The sequence below is a fragment of the Manis pentadactyla genome, chromosome 3, assembly GCF_030020395.1.
Source record: "Manis pentadactyla isolate mManPen7 chromosome 3, mManPen7.hap1, whole genome shotgun sequence".
Taxonomy (NCBI): domain Eukaryota; kingdom Metazoa; phylum Chordata; class Mammalia; order Pholidota; family Manidae; genus Manis; species Manis pentadactyla.
The window spans coordinates 37,426,670-37,447,948 of record NC_080021.1 but is presented as its reverse complement, the minus strand read 5'-3'; the positions used below and the strand labels follow the sequence as shown (position 1 = coordinate 37,447,948).

At 38.2% G+C, this 21,279-nt stretch overlaps 1 protein-coding gene across 2 annotated transcripts; it reads right to left on the bottom strand.

The window, feature by feature from the left end:
- Positions 1 to 1,304: 1,304 nt before the first annotated feature.
- Positions 1,305 to 21,202, bottom strand: SLC25A32 (solute carrier family 25 member 32). Of its 2 annotated transcripts, none has more exons than XM_036876276.2 (7): positions 20,766 to 21,202; positions 14,172 to 14,322; positions 12,231 to 12,316; positions 10,959 to 11,119; positions 10,475 to 10,588; positions 10,004 to 10,149; positions 1,305 to 2,755 (listed from the first exon to the last, which is right to left on the bottom strand). In XM_036876276.2, the coding sequence occupies exons 1-7, from the start codon at positions 20,917 to 20,919 to the stop codon at positions 2,620 to 2,622; spliced, it is 948 nt and encodes a 315-aa protein (XP_036732171.1). In that variant the 5' UTR covers positions 20,920 to 21,202; the 3' UTR covers positions 1,305 to 2,619. The 2 variants fall into 2 exon arrangements, with proteins under 2 accessions (XP_036732171.1, XP_057353827.1); XM_057497844.1 differs by having other exon boundaries at positions 1,305 to 2,750.
- Between the last annotated feature and the right edge of the window lie 77 nt (positions 21,203 to 21,279).

Here is a 21,279-nt window from a genome sequence, read left to right as displayed (position 1 = left end):
TAATCTTCAAGAGTTCTGGCTGACAACAATCATAATCTGGTTTTCCCTTTGCCAATTTCCCCAATTCCACTCCTTGACTCTCAGTACTTTTTCCAAGCAAAATTTCTCTACTTTTACCTGCTGAAATCTGAGAGCAAGCCTATAATGAAATGGATACTTAGTTTGCCCCATCTGCTTAGCTGCTTGCAATCTGTCTTCAGTCTCTTATGATTTGAATCTGCTTAAAGTTATCATGGCATTAATCTTCATTCTACTGAAATATTTACTTGGTTGATAACCCCTTTTTGAGTTTGTGCTTCTTATCTGATTGGTCTTCCTGTCATCCAAAGATGTAGCCATGTCTATTAGTGACTACACTTCTCTTTTATCCATCAAATAAAATCGAAACATTCAGTAAGGCTCTCAGAGTTCTCATCCATTGTTCAGCTCTTTCATTTCTTCCTCTCATTGTCACACTGATTGACAACTCACTGCTTAAGACATGTCACCTGTGCTTTCTTTTGTCTATGGTTCCCTGAAGGTCCCCTTGAAATATCTTCCTTTGAGGCCCAGCTTAAATATATTTCCCTCCATGAACCCTGCCAGACAGTCCTGCTCAAGCTGCACTTTTTCCAAACACACTGGTTAATGTCCACTTCTCCAACCTCCTTCCTGGCCACTCCATCCTTGCTCATCCCCTCTAGCCAACTGAATTCCTGCCTTAGGACCTTTGTACTTCCTGTTTTCTCTGCCTCAAATGTGCTTCTTCATTATGGCTTGCTTCCTTCCGTCAAAATATTTCAAATATCTCTCTTCAGAGAGATCTTTCCTGACACTAACCATCCTTTGTAAAATAGCTACACTATTCCCAACTCTGCTGTCCTTTTATTTGTAGCATTTAGTACCTGAAATTGTATATATATATTTGTATGTTTTTTGTCACTCACACTAAAATGAAAAATCCTGAGGGCAGAATTATTGTCCAGCTTATTTCCTGTTATACCCTTAATGCTTGGTACCATACCTGGTACATAGCAGGAACTATTTGTTTTTGAATGAGAGGAATGAGTTTTTTGTCTCAGGACTCGTACAGGACTTCGTAGAAATCATCTTGCACGTTCTTACTCAAGAACTGCAGTTATTTCATGCTTATTTATTTATTCTGCAAGCTTGTATGCTCTTAGAGGACAGGATTTGTGTTTTATTAACTTGGGGTACCCAGGAAGCACTCAGATACTGGCACTATCTCTAATACTCCAATTATCAACTACAGCTTGTCTTTTCATAAGGGACTATCAGGATTTCATATGAATTAGAGTATAATCCAGAATTTTGAAAAAATACATCACATTTAATTTACAAAGCATTCCTGTGCATGTTATAAGAGATTATAGTAAATACAATTATGTACTTCTTGTTTCATCTTTATTTTTATAACAATACCATTTTCAAAATATAAAAAATAGACCTATTTTCAAAGAACCATTTAAATATGGCTTTGAAACCCACAATATTTTATTTACAGAAGTAGATGAAAGTGCAAAAGCATTCATAGATGTTTATGATAAATAAAAATATTAGTATTATTCTGGCATCCTTTTGCAGCAGGCCTTAATGGATATTTACATCTCATAAAAGTAAAATCAATAAGGGCTATTAATGTAATTTGTATTTAAAACTAAGTATGAGCAACCAATGTAGATTAATCATTTATTTGGGATCTAGACTCATATATCTGAAAACTGAAGTAGGAAGTTAAAGTTTTTAATTTCCATATAGTTTGTCAACAAACATATCCCAGTCATTCCAGTATCTGTACGAAGTGATCTATTAGCAAACCCAGTAAGTGATTCAGAGCCAAATATACTAAATAAGGGCTGACAAAGCTGGATCCTGGTTCAGAATTTATGAATTTAAAAGACATTAAGTACCTATACCAAAACAAAACAACTGGATCCAGGATTACATTTTAAATTATCAAAGAGCCTCTGATAAAAAATTAATGATGGAATGACCACAGATGCCAGGTATTTCCCAAATTAAGAAAAGCACATAACATCTCAAATTTCCGGAGTTAGTGCATTCCAACTGAATTAAGACTAAAGCATAATTACAGTGGATTTTTTTCTCAGCAAAATTTCCTGATTCTAAAATGGTCCAAATTGGGGCAATGCCTTTTCTGTGAATTCTTAAAGTTTAATCTACCCTTGGAACAGTGATGACATTCTTTTAAGAGGCCATTTTCTTGCTATTGCACAGAGATCAATTTTAAAGCCAATCCAGGCAAATGTATTCAGAAAAAAAGCATATTTGACTAATCTATTTAGCAAATGTTGCAAATCAACCTCTATTTGAACAAAGAAATGGAGAAATTTGTGAATCTCTCCACTTGATGTCAGTTTTACCATTGTGCTGACGGCAGCCATTTCAGGCAGAGGTAGCCAAGTCCCATACATATGGGGAAGGCAGAAAGCAGAAAAATATTGCGAAGACTGAGCAGTTCTTTGACCTCTAATGATTATTGACCAATTTGAGTTATGAGCCATGTTTTTGCGCAGTAGTCTTCTGAGTTTTGTATCTCAAACCTAAATAAGTATGTTGCTGCCTTGGGCAGATGTATTGGAATTATTTTCTTCTGGTTTACTTTTTCTTTTCTCGAAGGTCAAGTAGAAAATGTGAGACATTTTCATACACCACAAAGGTAATACAGCAGGCTGGAGTCACTCTAATCAAATTGGGGGCGATTCCTTTGTAAAATCCACCGATGCCTTCTTTCCTTTATAGAGGGGAAAAATAGATAATACACTTAATTTCCTATGTAGCTTGCTTGAAGACACAGAAGTTTAACTGACATAGGGTATGGAGCCAGCAGTCAAACCTCACTGTGATTGAAGTCCATGTTTTCAGTGTCCTGAAGTAATGTGGTTTATGAGCCATTTGCAGGGGATCACATTTCCTTTGTGGACTGATTGAGGAAAAGAGGGCAGGGACACCTCAAAGCCGAACTGAAAAGTGCTTAGTGATAACCATCTTTCAAATGACCTTCAATGTATGAACATGCAGGAGTATTAACTCATCTAATGCAGGCATTAAAAATCTCAGAGCTTATATAAATGCTAGACAACACTAAATATAGCACACACAAAAATAAAACTTTATTTCTTTAACACCTAGAATACAAATATGGCCTTGGAACTTATTACTTAGGTTCTCAGTATTTACTGAATTGAACTGTACTTAAACATTCTAAATATTCTTTCCTGGCCTTTTAGAAATAAGCAGAAATATGGGAATATTTACCTGTAACAGTCCATTCCCATGTTGAGAACAAGCATCTTTCCATACATGGAGACAAGTATTTGCAAAAGTAATGGTGCCAATAGCAGGTGTGGGCTGTTCTTAATTGTATTAAACTAGGTTTTTTTATGACTTATTTTTTTTGACTTCTTATATTCAGTGCCATTCAAATATTTTACATCTAAAAAAATTTGTTAATTTGTCAAAGCACTTTCACAGATCTCTTTTGATTTTTATAACCACCTTGTCAGCCTAGATATTCAAAGTCTACAAATGAAGAAATCAAGCCTCAGAGAGATTAAGTCCATGGTCCATATGTAGGAAATGGAAAAGCAGGGGCCACCAGCCATGTTTTCACCACAGCACACTGGCCTTTGCTATAAGAAATGTCAACTGGCCATAGGAGGAAAAGATGGTGGAAAAAGAGGAGGAAAAGAGAAGTGAGGCAGAAACCTCCTCCCCAAATCACATAAAACAAAAAAACAGAGCGAATACAGCTAATTCTAAAAAGGTGACCTGAAGACTGGAGAACAGACTACCTACATCTGAGGAAAAGGAGAAGACCTCACAGAAAAGGATAAAGTAGAAAAGCCACAATCCGGTGCAATCCAAGCCTTCCCCACAGCCCAGCCCACAGGCAGGAGGAAGAGAAATGGGGAGGGGAGGGAGTAGAAACCCAGGGCTGCTGAACACCCAGCCCTGGAGATCTGCTCCAGGAGCATGAACCCACATTACATGGTGTTTTGCAGATGAGTGGGGATGGAAAGCAAAGACGGGTGGAATACTCGGAGAGACTGAGATTCCAGCTGCTTGTGGAGAACAGGTATGCACAACCGGATCCCCGGAACAAAAGAAGGGCAGGCAGTTTGAGGACTTCCCAGCAGCAAGAGGGACACTAAAGGGGCAAAGATTACACAGAGCCTGCTGCTCTGGAGAAAGGGCAGGTGAACAAAAACTTCCCGGCATGCTCAGCACAACAGGTTGGGAAATCTCAAGAGATTCAGACACTCCATCTTCCTGGCTGGCAACGCACCCCCGAGGCCCCGCACTGAGGTACACAGCCTGCCACTCCTTCCTCCTGGCAGGCGCCAGTCCCACTCACCTGTAGCCCCTACCATCATGCCAGGCCAGCTGGAGGGTGGCCCCACCAAGGGAGGTACAGGGGCAGACTTCAGAGACTCATCCCTGTGCACATGGCCCACTGCAGCTGGCAGTGGAGGCAGGTGTTACAGCTGGGAAGGCAGGAAAAACCTCCCAGAAGAGCTCTTTCCTCCCAGTAGGTGCTGGTTCCAATCACCTGTGACCCCCACCATTGCTGCAGGCACACGCAGCTCTAGAGAGTAGAGCTTCTGGGCACTGGAGGGCGTCGCCTATACAAAGTTATTATTCCATAGGAAACTAAAAAAATGAAGCAGCAAAGGATTTGGTCCAAACAAGATTACAAGAAAAAATGCCAGGAAGAGGGCTAAGTGAAACTGAAATCAACAATCTTCTTAATAAAGATTTCAAAATAACAGTCATAAACATACTCATGGAGCTACAGAAAAATACTCAAGATCTCAAGGAGGACCTCAACAAAGAGATAGAAACTTTGAAAAATACAGTATCTAAAATGAAACATACAATTGAGGGATTTAAAACTAGATTAGATGAGGTAGAAAAGATGGTAAATGAAATAGAAATTAGAGAACAAGAATACAAAGAAGCTGAGGCACAGAAAGAAGAAAGGATCTCTAGGAATGAAAGAATATTGAGAGAACTGTGTGACCAATCCAAACAGAACAATATTTGCATTATAGGGTTACCAGAAGAAGAGAGAGAAAAAGGGACAGAAAGTGTCTTTGAGGAGGTAACTGCTGAAAACTTCCCCAATCTGAGGAAGGAGATAGTCTCTCAGGCCATGGAGGTACACAGATCTCCCAACACAAGGGACTCAAGGAAGACAACACCAACACATATACTAATTAAAGTAGCAAAGATCCAGGATAAGGACAGACTATTAAAGCAGCCAGAGAGAGAAAAAAGATCACATACAAAGGAAAACCCATCAGGCTACCATCAGACTTCTCAGCAGAAACTTTACAGGCCAGAAGGGAGTGGCATGATGTACTTAATGCGATGAAATAGAAGGGCCTCCAACCAAGAATGCTCTATCCAGCAAGATTATCATTTAAATTTGAAGAAGGGATTAAACAATTTCCAGATAAGCAAAAGTTGAGAGAATTAACCACCACCAAACCAGGTCTGCAGTATTTTGGAGGGACTGCTACAGATGGAAGTGTTCCTAAGGCTAAATAGCTGTCACCAGAGAAAATAAAACCACAATAAAGAAAGTAGACCAATTAATTACTAATCAAACACAAAATTAAATCATCTAACTACAAAGTCAGTCAAGAGATACACAAAGAGTACAGAATATGACACCTAATATATAAAGAGTGAAGGAGAAAGAAAAAGAAGGGAGGGGAAAAAAAAGATTGTGTTTGAAATAGCATACTAAGTGAGTTAAGCTAGACTGTTAGACAGTAAAGAAGCTACCCTTGAACCTTTTATAACCACAAATCTAAAGCCTGCAATGGCAATAAGTACATATCTACCAATAATCACCTTAAATGTAAATGGACTGAATGCACCAATCAAAAGACATAGAGTTACAGAATGGATAAAAAAACAAGATCCATCTATGCTGCCTACAAGAGACTCACTTCAAACCCAAAGACAAACACACACTCAAAGTGAAGGGATGGAAAAATATATTTCATGCAACTAATAGAGAGAAAAAAGCAGGAGTAGCAGTACTTGTATCAGACAAAATAAACTTTAAAACAAAGAAAGTCACAAGAGACAAAGAAGGACATTACATAATGATAAAGGGCTCAGTCCAACAAGAGGATATAACCATTATAAATATCTATGTAACCCAACATAGGAGCAACGACATATGTGAAACAAATACTAACAGAATTAAAGGGGGAAATAAGATGCAATGCATTCATTTGAGCAGACTTCAACACACCACTCACGCCAAAGGACAGATCCACCAGACAGAAAATAAGGAGACAGAGGCACTGAACAATACATAAGAACAGATGGACCTAACAGACATCTACAGAACACTCCACCCAAAAGCAGCAGTATACATATTCTTCTCAAGTGCACTTGTAACGTTTTTCAGAATAGATCACTTACTGGGCCACAAAAAGAGCCTCAATAAATTCAAAGATTAAAATTATGTCAACAAGATTCTCAGACCACAAGGTATGAAACTAGAAACAAATTATGCAAAGAAAACAAAAAAGGCCGCCACAAACACATGGAGGCTTAACAATATGCTCCTGAATAATCAATGGATCAATGACCAAATTAAAACAGAGATCAAGCAATGTATGGAGACAAATGAAAACAACTCAACATCCCCAAACCTATGGGATACAGTGAAGGCAGTTCTAAGAGGAAAGTATAGCAATACAGGCTTACCTCAAGAAAGAAGAACAATCCCAAATGAACAGTCTAAACTCACAATTAATGAAACTAGAAAAAGGAAGAACAAATGAGGCCCAAAGTCAGTAGAATGAGGGACATAATAAAGATCAGAATAAAACAATATGAAGAATTAATGAAAGCAGGAGCTGGTTCTTTGAGAAAATAAACAAAATAGATAAACCTCTAGCCAGACTTACCATGAAAAAAAGAGAGTGCATGCACATAAACAGAATCAGAAATGAGAAAGGAAAACTCAAAGAAATATACAGAATTATTAGAAAATACTATGAAAAATCATATGTTAACAAATTGGATAACCTAGAAGAAGGAGACAACTTTCTAGAAAAATAAAATCTTCCAAGAATGACCCAGGAAGAAACAGAAAGTCTGAACAGACTAATTATCAGCAAAGAAATTGAATTGGTAATCAAAAGACTACCTAAGAACAAAACTCCTGACCTAGATGGCTTCACTGCTGAATTTTAACAAACATTTAAAGAAGAGCTAATACTAATCCTCCTTAATGTTTTCCAAAGAGTAGAAGAGGAGGGAGTCCTTCCAAACTCATTCTATGAGGCCAGCATCACTCTATACCAAAACCAGGCAAAGACAACACAAAAAAGAAAATTAGACACCAATATCCCTGATGGACATAGATGCAAAAATCCTCAACAAAATATTAGCAAACTGAATTAAAAAATACATCATTGTGATCAAATGGGATTTATTCCAGAGATGCAAGGATGGTCCAATATTCAAAAATCAATCGACATCATATACCACAAGAAAATGACAACACATGATCATCTCAATAGATGCTGAAAAAGCATTTGAAAAAATTCAGCATCCATTCACGATAAAAACTCTCAAAAAAATGAATGGGTATAGAGGTAAGTACCTCAACATAATAAAGGCCATATATGACAAACCAACAGCCAACATCATATTTAACAGCAAAAAGCTGCAAGCTTTTTCTCTAATATCAGGAATAAGACAAGGATGCCCACACTCCCCACTTTTATTCAACATAGTAATGGAGGTTCTACCATGGCAATCAGATAACACAAAGAAATAAAAGGTATCCAGATTGGTAAGGAAGAGGTTAAACTGTCACTGTTTGCAGATGACAAGATATTATACATAGAAAACCCTACAGAATCCACCCCAAAACTATTAGAACTGATAACTGAATTCAGCAAAGTTGCAGGATACAAAATTAATACACAGAAATCTGAGGCATTCCTATATACTAACAGTGAACTAGCAGAAAGAGAAATCAGGACAACTCCATTTACAATTGCATCAAAAAGAATAAAATACCTAGGAATAGACTGAAACAAGAAGGTGATAGACCTATATTCTGAAGACTATAAGACACTGATGAGAGAAATTAAAGAAAACACCAATAAATGGAAACACATCCTGTGCTCATAGATAGGAATAATTAATATTGTCAAAATGGCCATTCTGCCTAAAGCAATCTATGAATTCAGTGCAATCCCTATCAAAACACTAATGGCATTCTTCAACGAAGTAGAACAAATAGTTCTAAAATTCATATGGAACCACAAAAGACCCCGAATAGCCAAAACAATCCTGAGAAGGAAGAATAAAGCTGGGGGGATTATGCTCCCGGAATTCAAGCTCTACTCAAAGCCACAGTAATCAAAACAATTTGGTTCTGGCACAAGAACAGACCCACAGATCAATGGAACAGAACAGAGAGTCCAGATATAAGCCACACCTATATGGCCAATTAGTAGATGATAAAGGAGCCACAGATATACAACGGGGAAATGACTGACACCCTCTTCAACAGCTGGTGTTGGCAAAACTGGACAGCTACACGTAAGATAATGAAACTGGATTACTGTCCAATTCCATAAACAAAAGTAAATTCAAAGTGGATCAAAGACCTGAATGTAAGTCATGAAACCATAAAACTCACAGAAGAAAACATAGGTAAAAATCTCTTGAATATGAGCAACTTTTTCCTGAACACATCTCCTCAGGCAAGGGAAAAGCAAAAATGAACAAATGAGTCTACATCAAACTAAAAAGCTTCTGTACAGCAAAGGACACTATCAGCAGACCAAAAAGTTATCCTACAATATGGGAGAATATATTCATAAATGACTTATCTGACAAGGGGTTATCATCCAAAATATATAAAGAACTTACATGCTCAACACCTAAAAAACAAGTAACCCAATTAAAAAATGGGCAGAGGATCTGAACAGATACTTCTCCAAAGAAGAAATTCAGATGGCCAACAGACACATGAAAAGATGCTCCACATCGCTAATTATCAGGGAAATGTAAATTAAAACCACAATGATATATCACCTCATATCAGTTAGGATGGCCAACATCCAACAGCCAAGAAACAACAAATGCTGGTGAGGATGCGGAGAAAGGGAAACCCTCCTACACAATTGGCGGGAATGTAAATTAGTTCAACCATTGTGGAAAGCAATATGGAGGTTCCTCAAAAAAACTAAAAATAGAAATACCACTTGACCCAGGAATTCCACTCCTAGGAATTTTCCAGAAAACAAGATTCCTGATTCAAAAAGATATATGCACCCTTGTATTTATTGCAGCTCTATTGACAATAGCCAAGATATGGAAGCAACTTAAGCATCCATCAGTAGATGAATGGATAAAGAAGATGTGGTATATATACACAATGGAATAATACTCAGCCATAAGGAAATAAATCCTGTCATTTGTAAGAACATGGATGGAGGCTAGAGGGTATTATGCTCAGTGAAATATGCCGGGCAGAGAAAGACAAGTACCAGATGTTTTCACTTATTTGTGGAGTATAACAGCAAAACAAAACTGAAGGAACAAAACAGCAGCAGACTCACAGACTTGAAGAAGGGACTAGCAGTTACCAAAGGGAAGGATTGGGAAGGTGGGTGGGGAGGGAGGGAGAAGGGAATGAAGGGGCACTATAATTAGCACTCAATGTAGGTAGGTCTCAAGAAAGCAGCACAGCATGGAGAAGACAAGTAATGACTCTGTAGCATCTTACTATGCTGATGGACAGTGACTGCAGTAGGGGGGGTGAGGACTTGACAATATGGGTGAATGTCGAAACCACTATGTTGTTCATGTGAAACCTTCATAAGATTGTTTATCAATGATACTTTAATTTAAAAAAAAAAACAATGTCAACTGGGTAGTTTACGATTTGCAAGGTAGCTCCTAAGAGCCATTTTGACAAATATGCTCTCACCTCCATGTCTTTGTGATTACATCCAATACACCATTGTAGGACATGTGTTGATCCTGAAGACGAGCTCTCACAACTTGATATGGGTACGTTGCTGCTACAGCAAATATTTTGGATAGTGCTGCAACAGATATATATTCTACTGTGCTCTAAAATGACAATGCAAAACATTTGCTTCTTTAGACAGGATTCCTTTAAAAATATTAAAGTAAAAATTATATAGGAAAACAAACATTTTAGTGGATTTGTAAGTGAAAAATATTGTATCCTTCCTTAACACAAGCTCTGTGCAAAAAAGGGGTTCCATTTTTTAACATGTGTGTCATTAGCCTACAAAATATTTAAGTATATATTTAAAAAGTGACAGACACAGTAATCATCATGATAGAACTACCCACCAAAGTAAATGTGACAAAACTTCTATTAACCGCCCATAAAAGTAAATGATATCATTAAAAAAAAAAATCTCCTTACCAACTGGGCTTCTGGTAATCTATTGGTATGCTGGTTGTATTTCAACTTCAACAATTCATATGCCATAAACTGAAGGGCACCATGTGATGTTCCAAGCAGCCCAGGAATGAATCCCTGAAAGGGAACAATGTAAAAAAAGAAAGAAAGAGCTAAACTAAGTAAGTACCCAAAGAGACCACATCTTCCAGGGAGGGGAGTAAGGACTGGGTGACCTAAACGTAAGACTTAATGAAACGGTTACTCAACCAAGTTTTAGACAGTCCTTCTCACACACACCAGTGTCATGATGATACATCTTATGGGAATGAAGATAAACAGCTTAAAGTACAATTTCAATATTGTAAACTAGATTTCAATTTTCATCAAACTATCTTGTGCCTTCATTTGGCTTATTTTTATGACTGATGACAGGTCATTCAGACAGTAGAGCCAAGGGAAATTACAATGGTCAGTAATTCAAAATACACTGATAATAATTCATTACCTTATATAATCCACGTACACCTTCATACTTATATATTTTCACAAGTGTATCAAACATTCCTTTATATTGTCGCTGTGGGGGGTTAACAACACCATCATACTGTAACATAAGGCGAGTTTTTGTTACCCACAATGGATTTGTAATGCAGAGGGTCATGGCACCTAAAATCAGATTTAAGTAAGATTACTCAGCATACAGGTACTTTCTCACTTATGACAATCCAAATTAAGAACAGTCCATTGATAAAAAGAATGGGGTTTCCCAGGGCCTATCCCTCCAACAGTGAGATGTGATTTTAGGTTAAAAGGTAGACATAGTTTGATGTCCTAAAAAGATCTTCAGGGTGATTAGTGAGAGGTAAATTAAAAGGATGATGGAAGTGTGAAACACTTGACCTTTGAGATGGGAAGATAGCAAATATCTGCTGGCCCATAAACTATGGGGATCAGTGTAGAGACCAGAGAGAAATCCTGGGAGGCCACCTCCTGTAAGGAGCTAGAGATGCTGAGGTGTAGGGCAAAGCCTAACCCAGAGGGGCTGAAGATGAGGGGGAAAGAACCAGGAATCCTACATATTGATTATCAGTGCACAGGCACACATATCTCCACCCCAACTTGGCTCTAATCTTCCTCAAATCCATTCAAAGTAGCTACTACACTTCAAAAATTAAAGAACTAAGCAATAAAACATTATATTCATTATAGAAAGTGATAACTTTGTAAAAAAAAGTTCATCTAGTTAAGTTTTTCACTTGCTGAGTTTCCTAACAGTCTTTTATTCAACAATACTCAGTCCTGTTCTGATTCAGGTCTCTGTTAGTGGCTAGGTATTAAAAAATGAGTAAGATTGTTTTTTTAAGGCAAGAACTATCAGTAAACAAGGTATCAAAGGATGAGTTATAGAGACTTATGGGTTCTACTTTGTTTTTCCCTTCTGAATATTATACATACATGAGGAAATTAAGAATACTAAATTGTCTAACATGAAAACTGAAATTTACTTTAATTGAATAAACACTATACCGAATCATCTTCAACTATTAGGGATTCGTAACTTTTCCAAATTTTACTTCTCCTTCTGATAAATAAAATTATTGAAATCTATTCAGAGTAATCAATTGGAGTATCTGCTTTCTAAGAAATTTCATGGGATAACTGATTAGTATAGTTAGATGAGCATATTTAAACTCTGGTATTCAAAGGCAAAAAGACAAAATAAAAAAGTGAAAATCAGATTGGAAGTTGACATGTTACATTTCATACACTGCCTTACCAGCTTCAGCAGCTGAAACAAGGTATTCCATTGCCTCTAAACGTTCAGCTCTTCCTTCTGTCTTATATGATTTGATGGCATTATAACTAAAAGAATTAAACATGAATAGTTTAATAAATATTTGAATAGGTGTCATAAAGCAGTAAAGTCTGTTTTAAAATGTGTGTAACTTAATATAACAGTACCCAAAAGTAAAAGTCAGTGTATAATGCAACTACAAATAAGACCTTTTTCAAGAATGGATTTGCTGGAAATGGTTTATTGTAAGATTATGCTGCTCTCCCCACCTAGTGCTAGCAATTACATATGTAAAATATTGTAATCACACACTAATCAATTATTAAAAACAAGAGATAGGAAAACTGGGAGAGGGAGGTTGTAATGGTGGTATGACTGGGCAGACGAGGCAAAAGAAACAAAAAAAGACACCTAACTAATATGTGCTGAACACCTATGTTCAGGTCCTATGGTTGGCAATTCTGATAGAACACTCAAAGGCTCCTTCCTAACAGACTAACAAGGACCATAAGCAGCACATGATCATAATAAACACAGGACAGTATTGTAAGAGACTGAGACACTATCACAGAAATCACAGAAGGCTTTGTGTAGGAGGGGACATTGAGCTGGGTATGGAGAGACAGGTACAGCTTCAATAAGGAAACATGAGCGTGAGCAAAAGTTAAAATAACAAGGGTGGATGAGAAGACAAGGAAAACTGAGCCACATTTGAGTGGTAGTCTGATATTTGGGTTTTATCTGGCAGAAAATGGTGGGCCAGTAAATGTTCCTCAGCAGGGGAGTCATACCAGCTTCTTTCTTCTAACTCCAATTTTTACTTTTCTCTTAGAAGACCCCAACTAAAGAAATCCTTCCAAACTTTATTAATGCCACTGAAACATGAAACAAGTACACTGTTTTATTGTAAGAGTCTCATCACATGGAACTTATATTCTGATGTGTTGTCTTACAGACTCTTCCTTGGAGAACCTACACAACTCTGAAATTCATAATGGGATGGATTTTATGCATACAGTTTCACCCATCTAAGTATGTTTTAGAACTGAAAATAAGAAAACACATATCTGAACAATACTAAGGCTGAATTTTATTTTACTTCCACTTAAAAAACACTTTAAGATTGGTTTGGATGCCGCCATAAAACTGTGAGAAACAAAGTAAAATATAGGACACAAAAGAGAAAAAAGCAAATATATCAGGTATTGATGTTTTCCTTAAAGTGCCATCTATCAAAACAAAGAAAGCTCTCTCCACTCATGGATTCAGTTTAAAACATTAGAGGCATGGTCAGGGCAGCACATGTTCCTCCACTGCAGTACAAGGATCTTTGTTCCCAAGCTCTTTTAATAGTCAGCTGAATGTGCCTGCCACTGGCTCTTCCTGGCTTCTTCAGCAAGCACACAAAAACATCCAATGACACTGGATAGGTGACGAGATAAGGAAATGAATGAGCTCGGAAGGTGATGGAGCAGGTCAAATAAGAGGTAAGAAGGAACGTGTCTCAAACTCTTTCAACCATGCAATGGCTTTTACTTTACTTTCTGTGCTCAAGAGGGATCTCCTGTGGCATATGTGCTCATGAAGGCCCCAAGATCTGTCCTCTTCTGCTTTTCCAACTTTATTATGTATCAATTATATTTTGGTAAGGCATCTTCCTGAATTCATCTCACAGAAATGGCTTCTGTAAGAGTGTTTTTCCATCTCATCCTTTCACTTTCTTCCTATTAAGAACTTTCTTAAAGACCACTTGCCTTTAATAGCTGACAGAATGGAACAAATAAGCTATTTTGCTCTTTCTGACCCTTCCAATTCAGAGAAACTGATTAAATTACTCATCCTGCCTCATTAACTGATATGTAAAGATCACTAAAAACAAAAATTCCTTTTATTTAATATCGTAACTCTCTTAGATCTACTCACAAGAAAAAGTAGAGTCCCCAGGATAAACCTGCACCCCACACATTTGGGGTTACTCCTTGGTAAAGTCCTCGTAGTCCATCAAGTTTCCAAATGGTAGTCAGGCAATGCAAAATTCCTTTATATTTTGGTCTCAGCTCCAATCCATCATTCACTACAGTAAAGGATACACAAAGTTAGGTGAGAACAAAGTTCTAGCTTTGAGTCACATATAAACATAGATGTCACAAACAGTCATATTAAAGAGATATGTAGGCTTTCAACATATAATTGTTCAATTACTGTATCCCGAATATCTTGTTGCCTTTGCAGATACACTGTGCATGTATACATCTCTACCATGTTCTGGCCCAGAAGCCTGACCTTGCCATCTAGCCTCCAGTTTACGGGGGCTGGTGGGAGCCCCTGGCAGGAGATCAGAGGGATGGAAGAACTCATTCAGCTCCCTCCCTACGGGGTTGCTTTGGGTTGATTGCTTTGGGCAGGCTGTGTTCCTCGACTGAAGGTCACAGATCCACTCAAGGTGGCCCTCTCTTTTTTTATTTTATTTTATTTTATTTTATTTTTTTATTGAAGGGTAGTTGACACACAGTATTACATTACATTAGTTTCAGATGTACAACACAGTGATTCAACATTTATATACATGATAATTCTAGGTACCAGCTATCACCATACCAAGTTGTTACAATATTTTGACTATATTCCTTATGCTATACATTACATCCCGGTTACTTATTTATTTTACAATTGGAAGTCTGTTTATATATATATATATATATATATATATATTTTTTTTTTGTGAGGGCATCTCTCATATTTATTGATCAAATAGTTGTTAACAACAATAAATTTCTGTATAGGGGGGTCAATACTCAATGCACAATCATTAATCCACCCCAAGCCTAATTTTCGTCAGTCTCCAATCTTCTGATGCATAACGAGCAAGTTCTTACATGGAGTACAAATTCTTACATAATGAATAAGTTACATGGTGAACAGTGCAAGGGCAGTCATCACAGAAGCTTTCGGTTTTGTTCATGCATTATGAACTATAAACAGTCAGTTCAAATATGAATATTCATTTGATTTTTAAACTTGATTTATATGTGGATACCACATTTCTCTATTATTATTATTTTTAATAAAATGCTGAAGTGGTAGGTAGATACGAGATAAAGGTAGAAAACAGAGTTTAGTGTTGTAAGAGAGCAAATGTAGATGATCAGGTGTGTGCCTGTAGACTATGTGTTAATCCGAGCTAGACGAGGGCAATAAACATCCATGTATGCAGAAGATTTCTCTCAGAACATGAGGGGGGAGGTTCTAAGCCTCACCTCTACTGCTCCCCATTTTCTCACCAGATGGCCCCCTGCGACTGTGCCTGTCTTAGGTTGTTCCTCCCTTGAGGAATCTTACCCGTCTCTGGCTAACCAGTCATCTTCCAGGAAGGTGGCCCTCTCTTAATGACTCTCTCCCCTTATCCTCTGGCCCTTCAGGTGGCAACAGCTCAGACTATTTCTAGACTCAGAATACAACAGTATTCCTTGTGGTTTTCCTCTAAACTGTTCCTATCTTTGTAAACAATCCTTTTAAGCACCCCTCACCCTCCAGAATAATCCTATTTTAAATGTGCCTTCTGTTTCCTACAGGAAAATGGAATGAAAGAGAATGCCAGATTATAATCTAGATTACATTTTTATGAAATTGGTATTTTACTATATATAGTTTTGTATACTGCTTTTTCCCTCACTCAAGACTATACTGTGAGCATTTCTCCTTGTTAAAAAAAGATTTTGAAAAATGACATGATTTTCCTTCTTATAGATATTCCATCACCTACAATCATTTCCCTAGTTGACATGTGAAGTGTTTCTCTTTTTTTTTTGGCTAATATTAAAAGGTCTCTGGAGAATATTCTGTACAATTTGTACACATTCTTATGTCCTTAAAATTAGTTATTAGAAGGGAAACTAATATGGGTCAAAGGGTATAAATTTAAGGTTACAAATACATACTGAAAATGCCCCCTCAAGAAAGTTTATACAAATGACAGCCCACTAGCCATATACCAGCCTGTCCAGTTCACTATTCCCTTGTCCACTGTACATAATGGAGCCTGGCAAAGAAGAATCACTGTTCACTGTTGCCAAGCAAAGGGGGAAAAGTCAATGTGTTTCATCACTAACTAACTTGACAATGTTACACCATGAAATGAGATTAAAGTACACCAGGCTTTGACAGAAGTTCTGTGTATGTTATCTAACTTCCCTAACCAGCTATAGGATCTTATTCTTCCTGAGCTTCAGCACCTTCATTTATAAAATGGGATATGTATCACCTACCTTACATATTGTTAAGAAGTTTATATAAGTTTAAAAGCAAGGGACAGAGTGACTGGCTTTCAAGAGATGCTTTGCTGTGTACTTCATAATCTTTCTGATACTTCCCTTGGATTTTATGTCTGTTCTTTAAATTTCTTCAAAGAAACTTTTCATTTTCCTTTCAATAATCAGCTCACAATACAATCTCTCTTTTGAGGCAAAAAACAAAGCAAACCACAAAATACCATCCTTGCTTTTCATAGGCATGACCCAATGATTTTATTGTTTTAAGAAGTTACTTAATCATTGGAATATTAAGGATCTCAGTGATAGGCGCCAACAATCTATACTCTATACTTCCTTAATACTATCATCTTACCTACCTTATCATATTGTTAAAGTCAAACCTTTAATTTTGAAAGATAAGTCATTTATACACAGATATTATTTTTTTTAAAAAAAACACAAGAAAGCTATTTACTTAAAATTGCCAGGCAAAGGAGGAGTATAAACCTAAGTAGGACACAAGATCTGACCCTGATCCTGAGGAAGACATAATCTCAAGGCAAAACGGATCAGCAATCACATTACAAAGCTGTGAGAACTGTGGGAAATGAAGTGCTACTGGAATCTGGAGGCAGCATGAGAAATGCCCTGTGTAGAAGAAACTGGGGAGATACAGTAGGGCAACAGGGAAAGTGAGAGTGAAGACTGATCAGAAATTTGTCTTTGAGAAAAGAGAAGGGTTTATCCCTAGACAAGTGGGACAGCTGTTGTGCATACATGGGAGAACCATAGTGCCTGGCACTGTTTGGGAGAACTTGGAGGATTTGATACAGCTGAAGTGTGTAGCTGTGTAGCTGGAAGGAAATTAGGCTAGAAAGAAGGGCAAGGCCTATTATGGACTGAATTGTGGGTCCCCCAGCCCCCAAATTCGTATCTTGAAGCCCTAACTAGTGTCTCCCTATTAGTTAAGCAGCTAGAAGAGGTAACTACAATCCCAGCAGCGACTTTCTCACCTTCATTGCTTCTTAATCCATTGCATCTGATCTGGGCCTCCATGCATTACTGCAAATGCTTTAGTTAAAGATGTCCAAGTGCACTTGGGGAGTTCTCTCTTTCTTACTAACCCTTTCATAGCCTGACATTGTTTGCCTTCTAACACACTCTTCTTTGGGCTAGTTCCACACTACAGTCTCCTGATTCAAATATAATTTCTTTGGCCATTAAATTTCCTTTACAGTTTCCTTCTCTTTGGCCCATCCTTTAAATGTTGATTTTTATAGGCAATTTTCCCACATAACAGGGGTCGTCTTTCAGTCACTAAGTAGGTTCATTCACCATGCCTTGTGCTATGGTCTCTACATTTCTAGTCCTGATCTCATTCCTAACATTTAGACCTGGCTTCTGTTTTTACATGGTATAAAAGATGTGTTGGTCTGGCTTGAGCTATACTAAATTACCGGCTTATGGTTTTAAACTAGCAGCATAAGCTGTGGACTCAAACTTCCTGAGTTTGAATCCCAATTCCAACACTTAATTGTATGACCCTGAGTCAGTTACTTGTTTACTCTGTGTCTGAGTTTTCTCATCCATAAAATTGGAAAAATAATAGAACCTAACTATAAAAATTTCGAAAGGTTAAATGAGTTGGTACATATAGAGCCCTTAAAATCACACAGCAAGCATTCAGTAACTATTAGTTTTTTTATGCTACTGAGTCTGTTAGTACTATATACTTACACATTTATTGTGTTATTGATAATTGTATTTTTGATTATTGATAATAAATGTATGATATTCTTGCTACTGGACTCTACATTTTGGTTCCCTGGTTAACTTACAGATTACTACGCTTTCAGGTTATTTAGAAAATTACTATTTTCACACCTCATTCACCTTCTTTGTTGGGGTGCTCTCTCTCTGTCACTATCCTTGGTGATTTAAAATTGTATCTTAAAGTTAGAAAGGGTCTTAACAATCACCTCATCCAACCTATTCACCCAATATAGGAATATCCTCCAACCTTTACTATCTGACCTCTGAACCACTTCCAGTCATCACCAGTTTCATTTCTGAACACCACCACTTTGCCAGGCGAAATCTGCTTCTCTGTAATTTCCACCCAACCTCGGTCCATCCTTTAGATCAACCCACAGTAGATAGCTCCCTTTCCAACAGGGCAGTTCTCTACCAGGTACTTAAGTTCCTCCATGCCAAGCTAAGCTAGTTCCTCCAGTTATTTTTCACATGAAATGATTTCTAATCTTTCTACTGCTCTGGACACCTTTGAGTTCCAATTAGTACCTGAACCTATTGAAATATTCCAGGTTTGGTTTAATGGTACATTCAAGACTAAGACCATCTATTACTAGTATTATAATTTAAGGTCTTAAATTTTATGAAAGCATAAAAACTGCAGCACTAATACTGATGGCCAATCAGCTATTCTGATTTCAGTTACTCATCTTCCTAAACTTTCCTCCTTTCCATCACTATTTCACAGCCACACTTTATTCTTTATTAATTATTATACACTGTATTATTACAAAGTCCTGCTTCAACTCCTAGATCTTTACTTTTGTCCTCCCATCCAATCTCAGTCACCTTATCCGTCACCTCATCCACACTGGTCTCCTACTACTCTCCCCATTTCATCCAGATTAGCAATCTCTTTAGGTACCAAGAATTCTCTTTCTTCAGGTATGGTCTGCTTCACAGCAGGGTCTTAAGCTCTGCTAGTAAACCATACTATTCCTCAAAACTTGATTTTTCAACTGTCACCTCTTCTGCTCCTACACAAAACACGGGAGTCACCAAGTCATGAAGACCTGAACCTGCAGCCAAGTCCCAAATTCTTTCCTTAATGTTCAGGCTTCTGTGGAATTACACTAGGGATTCCTAGAGGTAGTATGGTAAGTGGTTAAGAGCCAGAGAGTTCAAAAGTTGGACTGCCAGGATTCAAATCCCAAACTTGTGACTTGAGCAAATCAACTTCTATTATCCTTGCTTATAGAATAGGGATAATAAATTCACAGGGTTGTTCACAGAAGTATTTAAGATAATGCATGTAAAGCTCTTAGTTCATTGCCTTGCTCCTAGTAAATTCTCAGGGGATGTTACTTATCATAATTTTTATTTGTGCTTTCCTCATAAACTCCATGGAAATGATATGCTTTTGTGAGTTTTCTTCTAGGGAATAATTTTCACAGTTATTCATTCATAAAATGGCTTCTTGCCTCCTCTCCAGCTGTCAAAATATTAGTCCTTTTAGGGGGAAACCTCAAGATGTAATAACTTGTACGGATACAGATAGCTATGACTATCAGCAATCTGTAATTTTCTTGATACTTTACTCATATTTTGACATTTGAATTCATTATATTTTGGCCTTGATTTTATGTTGTCCAGAATTATCTTTTATATGACTAAGTATCAAGCCTACAATTAGACAGTAAATTCCCTGAGGGCAAGAACTTTTTTTAGGTTCTTCTGTATTCCATACAGCAGTCTACAAATATTAAGAGAACAATATACTATCAAGTGAAGAGAATCTGATTCCTTAAGAAAACCACGTATACAGATCTAATTTTCAAGGCAGAACCTGTAGTAAGAAAACTGAAATACTGGAAAATAGCTCCTAAGTAGAATTATCAAAGGCCTTCTTTGAAACTACCTTTTCCAGAAGTTAGCGTTGAGCTTAACTCTAAAGTATATTATTAATTTCAATATACTTAATTCACTGAACTCAACGTACTTGGTTCAATAAACCTAAATAAAAAGGAAAATCGTATTTGGATTCTAGCTATTCTTTCACAGGACCTTGTACCACACGAAAAACGCCAAAAAAGAAAAACCTTCACGAGAATCCTACCCCAAATCCATTCTCAGCCACTTGAAGATTACGCCCAACCTTAGCCGCTGCCAAACACATGGACAAACCACAATGTCAAAGCATTTCTAAGTGTGAATGATGTAATAACCCCTTTTTTATTTTGCAAATCAGGCTTTGAGCCCCACATTCTACATCAATGAGAACTTTTCTCAGACTTTTCTATCCATGCTCTCCATCTCAGTCTTGGGAAACGGGGAGACGGCGGCCAGACCGGTTCACTCAAAGCCAGTTCTAGGTGAGCTCGGGCAGAGACCATCTTCAACGCTCGCTTGGCAGTACGGAACAAGCAAGGGAGACCAAGGCCTCCTTTTCCCTCTTCACCACACATTCTGGGGTGACAAGAAGAAGAAGGAGCCCAGGGTCTAAGCGGGCTCTTACCGGCGAAGCGGATCTTCACGAGATCGAGCGGATGCAGCGCGAGGTTGGACAGGACCCCGCCGCTCACGCCTGCTACCAGGGTCTCGTACCGGACGTGGCGGAATATCGTGCTCCATGTCGACGACCCGGACGCTGACTGGCCCTGGCCTGTCATAGTTTCGGGCCCCGCTGATACCACGCCCAGAGCCCCGGAGGTGGGACGAGATGCGGTGGTCGCCACCGTGGCAACGGTCGCTGCCCTGGAGCGGGAGCCCTCTTCCGGGACCAGGCGTACAGACTCAGACGCCAGGGCGCGGGAACCAAGCCATGAGACCCTAGAGCCGAGGGCGTGTGAAAGGGTCACAGCCCCGCGTCACGCCGACAGAGAACGCGAAGGGACGGGGAGCCTGCCTGGGCCGAGTCCCCGCCCCGCCCACGGCTGCTCCGGTTGGGGCAGAAGAAGGTGAATGGGAGAGCACAGCAGAGGAACCGCCCCCTCACAACTTTGTCCGCAAAACTACGGAGCGCCGCAGGG